The sequence below is a fragment of the Antechinus flavipes genome, chromosome 2 (assembly GCF_016432865.1).
Source record: "Antechinus flavipes isolate AdamAnt ecotype Samford, QLD, Australia chromosome 2, AdamAnt_v2, whole genome shotgun sequence".
NCBI classification, from domain to species: Eukaryota; Metazoa; Chordata; class Mammalia; order Dasyuromorphia; family Dasyuridae; genus Antechinus; species Antechinus flavipes.
The window spans coordinates 41,560,841-41,573,708 of record NC_067399.1 but is presented as its reverse complement, the minus strand read 5'-3'; the positions used below and the strand labels follow the sequence as shown (position 1 = coordinate 41,573,708).

General features: G+C 34.9%; 1 protein-coding gene across 1 annotated transcript in view; it reads right to left on the bottom strand.

Annotated features, from left to right (window-relative positions):
- The window catches only part of LOC127547654 (hydrocephalus-inducing protein homolog), a 150,875-nt gene extending 138,884 nt beyond the window's left edge, over positions 1-11,991 (bottom strand). The window contains exon 1 of the mRNA XM_051974606.1: positions 11,796-11,991. Within this exon, the coding sequence (XP_051830566.1) occupies positions 11,796-11,956 (161 nt within the window). The 5' untranslated portion in view covers positions 11,957-11,991. The remainder of the gene's footprint in view (positions 1-11,795) is intronic.
- Between the last annotated feature and the right edge of the window lie 877 nt (positions 11,992-12,868).

The window sequence follows — 12,868 nt, the reverse complement described above, 5'->3', positions numbered from 1 at the left end:
CACCCATCTCTGCCTGGTATCCTTCAAGCCCAATCATGGTCCCTGAAGATGCCAGACTCCCTGGGGGCATCAGGTAGGAGAAGAGAAGCTTCCCCAAGATGCTCCTTGCCGCAGAAGGTCCCTATTTTCATGTCATCCTGACTAGTCCAACATGTTCCCAGAAAGGACAGCTTTTAAAGCTAAGTCAGCCCCTCCCTCGAGTTATTAATTTGCTAACCCTGATTTGCTCCTCCCTCTTGCACTCTGGTTAGGGTTAACAAAACCCTTTCTCTGTGTGGGTCTCTGCCTCTGCATCTCTCTCTCTCTGTCTCTTTGTGTCTCTCTCCATCTCTGTCTCTGTCTCTCTATGTGTGTCTCTGTTTCTGTCTCTGTCTTCTTTTCTCTCTCTTTCTGTCTCTGTCTCTGTTTCTCCTTTGGTCTCTCTCTCTCTCTCTCTCTCTCTCTCTCTCTCTCTCTCTCTCTCTCTCTTTCTCTCTCTCTCTCTTTCTGTTTTTCTCTCTGTATGTCTCTGTCTCTCTCATGATTAACAGATAACAAGCAATGGCAGTCCCATAATATTTCATCCCCCTCCTTCTTTCCTGTTTGGAATGCTCTTGCCATAATTCACTTGCTTTAAAATCTCTGTCCTTTGCTTCCTCTCCACTCCATCCCACCCCAGCAAACATTTCTGTTTGCCTTTTACTGACAAAACTCATAGGGAAAAATCCTTAGTAGTTAAGAAGTATCAAAATAGAAGGGCACCATCAGCTCCAGAAGATGCACAAGAACCTAGCATATTTAAGGAGACAGCATGGACAGAGAGGAGGACTTGCAGCCAGAAAGACCTGAACTTGAATCCTGCCTTAAACATTCCTTAGCTAGGTGGCCCTGGGCAAGTAGCTTCCCCCTTCTGTGCCTCAGTTTGCTCATCTGTTAAATGAGTGTCACAAAATTTTTACTCTCTGACTTGGCAAACCTTGGCTTTTTTCCAAATCTGACCTTAGGTACTTACTTACTGGGCAAGCACGTCACCCCAATCGCCTCCCCCCCAAACTGCTTGATTGAGGGGACATAAGGATGGTGGAAGAGAATAAGATTGTCTTAAATTTTTGTACATTCCTTGAGCCTATATATTGAACGACATAATCTCTCTGATAGGAGAAGCATTAGGGCCCTTCTCTATAAAAGCACTTCTCCTCTATATCCAAGTAAAAGATATCATTTGCTTCTCCCTACCCCACTTAAAGTAACTGACAAAATGCTAAGTCTTGATATGAGTGAGAATGATCAGAGATGGGAACTAGGTGCAATAAGTCTCAAAAATCAAAGTCCAAAAAGTGATGAACTATTAGATGAACTACAGTAATAAGAGAGAGGGAATGTATCTGAATTAGTTAAGAAACCGTGGGCCATCTATATAATAGCAAACAAGATTATAACCCAGAGATTTGAGCTCCTGGAAGCAGAAAGAGGCAGTCCCAGAGACTCCCTTGTAAAAGGCTTGCTTGGGGAGGAGGAGAAAAGCCCCCTTTGGGGGTCAGACTTGGTCTTCCACCTCCATCCCCATTCCAGTGGAAGACGGCCCTCTGAACATCTTAGGGCAGGCCAGACAGCAGTGGCTGGCTCCAGGGTCTGCAGAATTTGGATGCACCAGAAAAGCAGCTCCCAGATACTAAAAGGAGCCTAGTAGAAAAATGACACCATGCATAAGAGGAGCTTCTAATGAAGAGGAGGAAAAGAAAGATTAATATTCTGTCAAGGTTGGATTGCTGTAAGTCACAGAGTGCCACGGACTGAAGAATTAAGGTAACATCTCACGTAAAAGACAATGGAAGGGCATATGGTAGGCATGGGTAGGCTGCCACATGTAAGCAATGAAGAAGGGGATGGGGAAAAAATAGAAGGGACTAACAGAATGAATTAAAAAAACCAGAATCCTACAATATGTTATTTTAAAAGAGATACATCTGGATCAATTCTGATGGACGTGGCCTTCTTCAGCAATGAGATGAACCAAATCAGTTCCAATAGAGCAGTAATGAACTGAACCAGCTATATACCCAGGAAAAGAACTCTGGGAGATAACTATGAACCACTACATAGAATTCCCAATCCCTCTATTTTTATCCACCTGCATTTTTTATTTCCTTCACAGGCTAATTGTACAATATTTCAAAGTCCGATCCTTTTTGTACAGCAAAATAACTGTTAGGACATGTATACTTATATTGTATTTAACATATACTTTAACATATTTAACATGTATTGGCCAACCTGCCATCTGGGGGAGGGGGTGGGAGGAAGGAGGGAAAAATTGGAACAAAAGGTTTGGCAATTGTCAATGCTGTAAAATTACCCATGCATATATCTTGTAAATAAAAAGCAATAATTAAAAAAAGAGATACATATGAAGAACTGAGATACATACAGAGTAAAGGTAAAAGGCTGGAACAGAATTTATCATGCTTCAGATGAAGTAAAAAAAAAACAGGGGTACTAATTCTGATCTCAGATAAAGCAAAAGTAAAAATACCCCTAATTAGGAGAGATAAGGAAGGAAAGTACATCTTGATAAAGGGTACCATAGACGATACATTTTTAAATGTACAATGTAAATGCACCAAGAAGTAGAGCATACAAATACAAAATATTAAGCTAGTTACAGGAAGAAATAGACAGCAAAAGCATATTAGTAGGGGACCTCAACCTTCCCCTCTCAGAATCAGACAAATCTAACCACAAAATAAACAAGAAAGAAACTAGGGAGGTTAATAGGATCCTAGAAAACCTAGACATGTTAGATCTCTGGAGAAAACTGCATAGAGACAAAGGAATACATCTTTTCTCTGCAATACATAGCACTTACACAAAAACTGACGATGTATCAGGGCATAGAAAACTCACATGTTTAGGGCATCAAATGCAGAAAGGCAGAAATAGTAAATGCTTCCTTTTTCAGATCACAATGCAATAACAATTGTATTCAGTAAAGATAGACTAAAAAACAATTGGAAATTAAATAATCTAATTCTAAAGAATGAGTGGATTAAACAACAAATCACAGAAACAATCCATAATTTCATCCAAGAGAATGACAGTAATGAGACAACATACCAAAACCTATGATATGCAGCCAAAAAGTCTTAGGGTAAATTTTATATCTCTAAATAGTTACATGAATAAAATGGAGAAAGAGGCGATCAATGACTTGGACATGCAACTAGAAAAGCTAGAAAAAGAACACATTTTAAAAAACCCAATTAAATACCAAATTAGAAATTCTGAAACTCAAAGGAAAGATTAGTAAAATTGAAAATAAGAAAATGAACTAATTAATAAAACTAAGAGGGACAGCTAGTTGGTGCACTGGGTAGAGTACCAGCCCTGAAAGTCAGGAGGACCTGAGTTCAAATCTGGTTTTGGACACAACACTTCCAAGTTATGTGACCTCGGGCAAATCACTTAACCCCAATTGCCTCAGGAAAAAAAAGAAAAATTTAAAAAAATAAAACTAAGAGTTGGTTTTATAGAAAAAAAACAATAAAAATAGATAAACCTTTGGAAAATTTGATAAGGAAAGAAAAAAACCAAATCACCAGCATCAAAAATGAAAAGGGTAAATTTACCACCAATGAAAAAGAAATTAAAGCAATAAGTAGGAGCTACTTAGCCCAACTGTATGACAGAAAATCCAACAATCTAACCAAAATGAATGAATATTTATAAAAATATAAATTTCCCATTAATAGAAGAGGAAATAAAATACTTAAATAGTCCCATTTTAGAAAAAGAAATTAAACAAGAAATTAATGAACCCTCTAAGGAAAAAAAAAACCTTTAGGGTCAGATGGATTCACAAATGAATTCTACCAAACATTTAAAGAACAATTAATTCCAATACTATGTAAACTATTTGGAAAAATAGGTAAAGAATAGGTAAAGAAGAAGTCCTGTCAACTTCCTTCTATGACACAAGTATGACTGATACCTAAACTAGAAAGAACCAAAAAAGAGAAAGAAAAATATAGATCAATCTCCCTAATGAATATTGATGCAAAAAATTTAAATAAAATATTAGCAAAGAGAGTACAGCAACTTATCAGCAGGATAATACACTATGACCAAATGGAATTTATACCAGGAATGCAGGGCTGGTTCAATATTAGAAAAACTATTACCATAATCAACTATATCAATAATAAAACCAACAGGAAGCATATGATAATCTCAATAGATGCAGAAAAGGTGATGAGGGTTAGATATGGGGTATCCAAATGAAATTAGGGTTACTGGTGGTCAGGGAGGAGTTAAATAAGGTCTAGTGGCAAGGTAGGTTTGGCTCCCCTGCATCCCTTGGGATTCAGCGCAAGGGTAGGGAGTTCTGGTGAACTCTCTTCTAGCAATGCTAGCAATTCTCTGTAAAGGAATTTACAGACCGGAAAATCTAGATTGATAAAGGAGGCTTATTATGGGGATTGGAAGTAAGGTTAAAGTCTGGTTAAGGAAATAGGTGAGGGTAAAGAGAAGGCACTGGAAACAGTATTCCAGTGGACAGAGACCCTTGGTGTGTTAAGCATGGGGCTGTATATTTGAACCTCTGCAAAGAGAGGATTTTAGTTTGGTTCTTTTTATAATGAGAGATTTAACTAAAAGGGCCAGTGGGTGGAGTCCCAAGTTGGCTCACATCCCATGGGGGCTGTGAGAGTCCAAGTTGGCTCAGATCTGGTGGGGGCTGGGACAAGCCTGGAACTCCTATTTGAATTCAAAGGGGTGCTTTTGACCAGGTTTGTGAATCAAAGGTGCAGGCTTCCTGAACTGATAATGCATCAGCCCAAGGGGCTGGAATAATCTGAATAACAAATCAATCTGAAAGGATAACAAATCAGTATCTTAAAAGGACCACAACCCGCTCAAAGGCTTTTGACAAAATAGAGCACCAGTACTCATTCCTATTAAAAACATTACAGAGCAAAAGGATAAAGGGAACTCTTCTTAAAATAATAAGCAATATCTATTTAAAATCAACTGTAAGCATTATTTGTAATTGAGAGAAGCTGAAAGCATTCCCAGTAAGATCAGGAGTAAATAGGAGTGAAGCAAGGATGCCCATTATTCCAACTATTATTCAACAATGTACTACAAATGTTGGTTTAAGCAATAAGAAAAGAAAAAGAAATTAAAGAAATCAGAATAGGCAACAAGGAAATAAAACTATCACTCTTTGCAGATGATATGATGGTATATTTTAAGAGAATTCTAGAAAATCATCCAAAAACCTATTAGAAACAATAAACAGCTTTAGCAAAGTTGCAGAATATAAAATAAACCCACACAAATAAATCATCAGCATTTCTATATATTATTGACAAAGCCTATCAGCCCATCAGAAAGAGAAATTCCATATAATATATAATATAGACAAAATAAAATATTTGTGTGTCTACCTGCTAAGAGTAGCCCAAGAACTATATGAACACAATTACAAAACACTTCTCACCCAAATAAAGTCTAAACAACTGTTTTGTTAATTTCAAAAGAAAAGTAGTTTCAAGAAACAAATGTTTTGTTAGCTTTAAGAGAAAGGGAAGAGTAAAGGAATACATTAGAGAAGGAATGAGGAAGTAGAGGAAAGAATTTCTCTTTATCATATTTATCATATAAATATTTTATATTTATCATATATACCAGAAGAAGAGTATACAAACATGAAGGTCAGAGTGGGTAAAGTGGGTGTTTCTTGAACTTCCCTCCTACTCAAACTGATCAAAGGAGTGTCAAAAATACACAAAGAGTTTGATGCATGAATATTTTAAATTCAACAGGGAAATGAGTTGGGACAGAGAAAGGGAATTAAGGGATTTAAGAGGGAGTTGAGGAGAGAATGCCAACAAGTAAGTTCCATTAACAAAAAGCTAATCATAAAGGGAGAAATATATTACAATGAAAAAACAAAAGATAAAAAAGCAGTGATCTGGGTCTAGACTGGAGGAAGAGAGAAAGAGCAAAGAAATAGGAGCACATTACCACAATTATAGGCTACATAAGCTGATCTCATTTTCTTTTTTCCCCATGTTCTATTTTCTTTATAAAGAGAGGAGAGAGACAACAAAAAGGGGAAGATTATAATAAAATATGATGGAAAGAGAAATCAATTCTCAATTATAATGGAATGAAATCACCTCTGAAATGGAGGAAAGCAGTAAAAAAAAATCCAAAACAAAACCCAACTCAACCCATCCCACATATGTTGTTTAAATATAACTTGAAAACATACTTAAAACATAATATTTACAGAGTTAAAGTAGGAGGACCAAGCGTATCAATCAATGAAAAAACCCAATTTAGACACTTGAAAATCATTTTTATATACAACAAAAATATAAAATATTTAAGTATATGAATCATTTGACACATTTGATAAGACTATATATTTCATTTCTTTCACTATATGAAAAGTCCTTAAAACATTAAGGAACATAAATGATAAAGGTACAGAATAGTCATGATCTTTTGTTGTACATAGAAAGAAATTTTCTACATTTATTTTGAGTTATTTATTTGCTCACATTAGTATGTTCTCTTTAGAGAGTCAGTAAAATTCATCAAAAGTTCATAAAGCTGAGAATAATATATTCATAAGCTAAAATAAAATTTTATCTTTGTATGCAATTTCCACTATTTTACTAATTTATTTCTTCACTTTTATGGTTTTTCAGATTTTCAGAATTTATAGTTTGATGTTATAATAACACAGCACCAGTAATAAAGCATTACTGATAAAATTTCTGAGAGTCTCTGATAAACACATTTTAGAACTAGTGAGAAATGTTCTATACAATTCATCCATTAGTGAACTTTTAGTTTGTGAATTCAATGATATAATTTCTACAATTGTAATGTCTGAGACACAGAGAGATCATGTGATACCAATAACAATGAGTCCATTAATAAAATTCCTTTTATAGCTGATAATCTGAAATGTAATGAGAAATGTAGCTCTCATCAGATTAAATTTCACAACAAAAGAAATGAAGTCCAATTGACCTTCTTACTTATGCTAATACTCAGTACTCCATTTCCCACTTCTGTGCCTTTTTCTCCCACTTGGCCTCCATTCCTTTACCTTCACTTCTAAGAACTCCTAGTATCCTTCAAGACTGAAGTAAGCATCATCTTCTACACATAGTCTTTCCTGATATCCCCAAATCAAATTGTATCTATTTTGAATTTACCTACCCTTACCTAACATAGTCTCTACTAAAAGAATACAAATTTTTAAAGAATGCTTTAACTTCCATAAAGAATAAAGCATAAGAATGCTTTATTTCATAAAGAATAATTCCATGAAGAATGATTAACTTATTGACTGAAAACAATCTTTAATGCAGTATTTATATTCCTATACACATTTATTATCAAGGGAGAGAAAAAAGACATAAATAAAAAAACACAATAAAGCAACAAATAAAAATACATAAATGCACACACTACAAAACTGCCAAAAAAGTAGACATAAACAAAAACAAAAAATAATGAATTTCTAACTGGAACCAGGAGTTGGTTTTTTTCTAAAATACCAATAAAACAGAAAATTGTGAATTTTGTATTCTTTAAAAGAAAGGAAAACCTAATCCCCCAAGTCCCCCCAAATGCATAACAGTTGTAAAAAAAATTGTTCAAATTATTTTACTCAATTGTAGGTCAACAAAACTGCTAAGTCAAATGAAATGAATGAATATATACAAACACATAAAAAATCCAGACTAATAAAACAGAAAGTTAGTGCACTAAAGGGACATAACGATGCATTCTCAGACATGCCCGTCATGATTAGTTTTTTTTTTTTTTTCTTGGCTATACATTTATTACAAGAGAAGATTTCTATGCAGGGAAGATAGTTTAGTGGGTAGTGATAAACATGCAATAAAAGCATCAATAAAACATTTTAAATGCACAGAAGACAATAAAAAGTTTAGAAAAGGACACAAATAGAGCAATTTTGTTACTACTTTGATAAATGTCATATATGTATGTGCCTATATATCACATATTTATTTTCTTTTAAAAGCATATAATTTACTTTACAATTTCTTACATAATCTTTCTTGTTCTTTGTATTTTGCAATATGGATATCTATTAAAGCTTATTAAAGTTAAGAGAAAGGCAGATTTTGGAAGTGAATAACTTAAGAATGTCTGAAAATGAAAATGGATTTCTAGAACAGCTTGAACTACAAGAATGACAGGCTCTTGTACAGGAATGGAATTTTCTCAGTAGAGGTTGATAGGATTAATTTTTCTTTTCAAAGAGAGACCACCCTCATTGAAACTACACAAAATGAAAAGGGATTTACACTAAACAGAAAGGGGGTAGAAAAGGGAGAAAACCTACCAATATATATGTGCCAACTTAGATAACAGAGTACTTATGAAATTTTTATCCTTCTTGAATTCATGTCACTTATACTATCTCAGAATTTATCTCTTTTTGCTCCAATTCCTTTGAAATCTGCTCTCCCAAATCTAGGGTACATATAAGACTATGCCTGTGTTAAAGAAAAAATATCTATAAATCAAAAAGTAGCAATGGACAACTAAAAGTTCATAGGAAATCAATTCAAGAAAAAGTCAGTATAAAAGGTCTTGGATGTCTACACACAAAAAATATACAAAATAAAGCAGATTTGACTTTATGAGTGTTACTGAAAATTAGTGATATAAGGTTCTTGGCTAGAAAATGCTCTAGATAAGTATAGTTTAAAAAACATCACCAACAATGATAAAAGTCAAGAGGGCTGTGGGATAGTTTTATTTATCGAGAAGGTGTCATGTGAAGAAACCCAGTAATAAGAGCCTCAAAAGCATGGTGAAGAGCACTTGAATGAACATAATGGAGGCAAATAGAAGTTAAAAATCAAATTATCATTATAGTATACTACAGACCACTTGGAGAGAAAAAGAAATAAAAGAGGACACTATAATGAATCATTATCCTGCCACAGATGAATGGAATAGATGATAAGGAACTTCAGTTATGCAGATAACTTGTGGACCACCATCATTTTCAAAGGTATATATTATATTTTATTATAATTTCTTAACTTGTCCTTATTGATTATCTCATATATCAGAAGGTGAAGTTACCAAAACATGGAAAAAATCTATTCTATATCTGATTTTCATCGATAGGAAGGAGCTAATTGCTGGGGCAAAAATTGTAGGAAACTGAAAAAAAAAGATATAATTTATCTTAAAATTCTGAAGAGAGAATTCCTCTAATTAGAAGCAAAGAATTTATGTCAGTATGGGAGACTGCTCTTATTGAACAATTTATATAATAAAACAATATACACAATTTATGTAATGAAACTTTGTTTCAAATAGATTTGACCCATAATATTGTACACTCTAGATTTTGAAAGAGCAGATTTCAAAGAAATCAAACAAGAACAACAGAATCACACATTCTAAAACAATAAAGGATAGAATTCCAATGACCTAAAGAAAAACAGCTCTAATAAGGAGGAAGAGGAGAAGCTCATGAAACTTACTAGTCAACTTGTATTTTTAAAAGGTGCTAAGGATGGAAATAAAAACAGGCAAGAAAATAAATACCAAAAAATGGTATAGTATTATGAAGATTTGTGCTAAAGCAAAAAATGACCATTGTTGACAAGAAAAGTAAAGGATTAAAAGGGAGGGGGAGTAATTTTTAACTATATTGGGAAAAAAAAAACCATGATGACTAAAGAAGGAACAGCTTATATTTAGTGGAACAAGTATAACAGACACTGAGTTTTCCCAATGATCAACCTTGTTTTGCTCCTGTTTTTTCTTCCAAATAGTAAGGAATGAATAATACTTACTAACAGAAGTGGATATCCAAGAGAAATAAAGAGATAATAAAAGACCCTTTGATGAGTTTAAGCCATCAGGTGGGACCAGCAAACTATCTTCTAAGATATTAAAGAACAAGGACCTTTAATTACTGAGCCACAGTCAGCAGCACTGAGTGATCTCAGAGATTAGAAGAGGTGCTACTGAATTGAAGGAGACACAAGACATTATCCCAGTATTTCAAAACAAAGGAAGAGAATGGATTCTGCAAACAACAGGCTAATGAATTTGACTTCAATTCCTATAAATTTTCAAGAAGATGTTTTAAAAGTAATGTTTAACATCTAGAAATGGGATTGGTGATTACAATGACTCAGCACTTCATGAACAAGAAATCATGACCTCCCACTTCCTAGAAGAGAGTAACTGGATTCCCTAGCTGGAGTGGGATGGACATTTCCAAACATGACCAATAGGTTCATTTGTTTCATTGAACTGTACTTGTCACAGGGGAAGATACTATTGTGAAAAATGATTAAAAAGAACAGAAGCCCCTTGGACTCTAGCCCATCCTTCTCCCCAACTAGAAGAGGCATTAAACTGTGTTTCCTGTTTTTATGAGATTACTAGCCTGGCAGCTCCAGAGTGTGTGTCAAGGGAAAAAGAAGGCAGTTTGAGACAGAATACTGAGAAACACCCATAGCCAGGGAGAGTTTAATGAGCCAGTGAAAGCTACTAGATGATGTAGTTGGATGAAGACAACTAAGAGAATGTGATATCATAAAAAAAGTTCTGGGGAAGACCAGATGGTTAACAGAGTCTTACACAACAGACAGGTTGAGAAGAATAAGATTGAGAAAATGCCATCAGGTCTGGCAATTAAGTGAGGACTGATGCCTCCAGATAGAAAAGCTTCCCTGAGGGATGCCCAAAGTCAGGCTGCAAAGGGTTGATCAGTGGATGTTAGGAGAAGTGGAGATCTTGAGTACAGACAGTGTTTCAGAGGATTTTGGGTTAAGAAAGAGAAGAGAGATGTAAGAAGACTATAGTTTTAAGGAATTGTACGGTCTATGGAAGAAAAGACAGAGTACTGTAGCTTGACAGATGAAAGTGACAAGTTTCTAGGTTCATGAAATATTTATTCACTTAATATTCTTAAATCATTGTTGTTCAAATAAATTTTTTCTGAAAATATGTATAAAATCTGATGAGCTTTTGGGGAAATTGGAAAAATAATAAAGCCACAAAGGTTATTTCAGAAAAAATAGTGACAAATTAATATGTCTTTCAATTTGGCCCTAGAAAAGAAAATTAAAATGCAGGAGGGGTAGGGAAGAGAAGACAGGACCATTCATGTAGATGTAGTTGTGCTGAACTGTTTTTTTTTTCTGTCTGTCCTGGGGTTTTACAGAGAGTGGAGGTATGTCAGGAGTATATCTTGAAATTAATATGATCTAAAATCCAATAACCATCAATAAAAATTTTTTTAAAGGAATGAATGTGTCATTCTTTAAACTGAAGTTTAGCACTTTTCCTAAAATTAGGCACATATGCAATGCCCTAAATTTTGGCTGAATTAAATGGAAGAGTAGCATGGTTGTGTGGTTTTGGAGAGAGAGGACTCAACTCCAGACTTTACTGTTTACTATCTGTGAGATTTCAGGCAGGTCACTTTCCTTTTCAGGCCTTAGTTCCCTCATATGTAAAATAGGATGAATGGACTAGATCTCTAAATCCTATGATGCCATGACTGTTAAGATCAATGGCAACTGAAGATAGATGTTACATTATTCCACATTTTCATTGTCAGAAAGCAGGCCCAAAAAGAAACTTTCATAAAATTAACTAATAAGTATTCTAAAATGTCTATTTTGGATGACTTGATTCTAAACTTACTATTCATGAAGAGATGCAAATTAATTGTCCAAAATGACCAAAGTTTCTACTTTCTCATATTAGATCATTGAAACATTACAAACCTTGCTTTTTCTTTATCCTCCTCTTCTTGAGTAGCATGTACTTTCCATTGGAAATGTGCAATGATATTACTTCGGTTGTGAATAATTATATTTCTCTGATTAGACAGAGATATATAAGTCTTCTCAATGATCAAGGAATTCTTGTCCAGTCTAATATTCATATCTGCAGCAGCACCATACAAGCTTACACAAACCTTTTCCCCTGGGAAGAAGCAAAAGACAAACATGAATTGGTTTTTATTTTTAACAATCAGGTATAGCTAAGTCCTGTAAAATCAAGACATACATAAAATAAATGTAAAATAACTGGGAATATGGGAAACAACTAGGAAAATCAGGAAAATCCTTTTGAAGGAGCTGACATCTGAGCTGAAACTTAGAGGGTGTAAGATTTTATTTGACGCAGAAGTAAAGAACAGAGATATCCTGTACAAAATCTGAGGAAGACATCCAGCCATCATGGTTGCCTGAATAAATATTTCCAACTCCCACAAACCTATTCCAGCAGAAATATGTAATCAACTTCAAGCTGAAGAGTGATCAAAAATCCACTGAGTAATTACAGTAAGTGACTTCTACCCCAGACCTGCAGAAACAATAGGAAAAAAGCACTAAGCTGGGGCAGGCAAACTAGCCCACAATCTCCTAGCACAACTAAAGACAGGGCAAAATTCATGCAGCCTGAAAAGAAAAACATCCCCCCCATGAAGCCTCTGGATAGTCAGAAATCCCTTGGGGGGGGGGGTTGGAAATCCATAAGGAAAGTCCTAGAAGCTGTTAGGAACATGAGAAACTAGGGTAGCAAGTATCCTTCAGACATGTTCCAAAGTCCGTGAACATCATAAAAAGTCCTGAAGGCAGCCCTCCAGCATTTACGAAGCTCTAAGACCAGGAGGTCAGTCAGGAAATCCATGGCCCCTGCTGAGAACAAGCAATACCAAATTCCTACCCAAAAGCATGGCATGGTACCCTGGCACAAAGTCCCATTTCAGAAAATAAGCTCGGAGACATGAGTCAACCAAAGATACTAATAAGTATATATTTTAAGCTTTAGAGATTCAAAAATTCTGAAA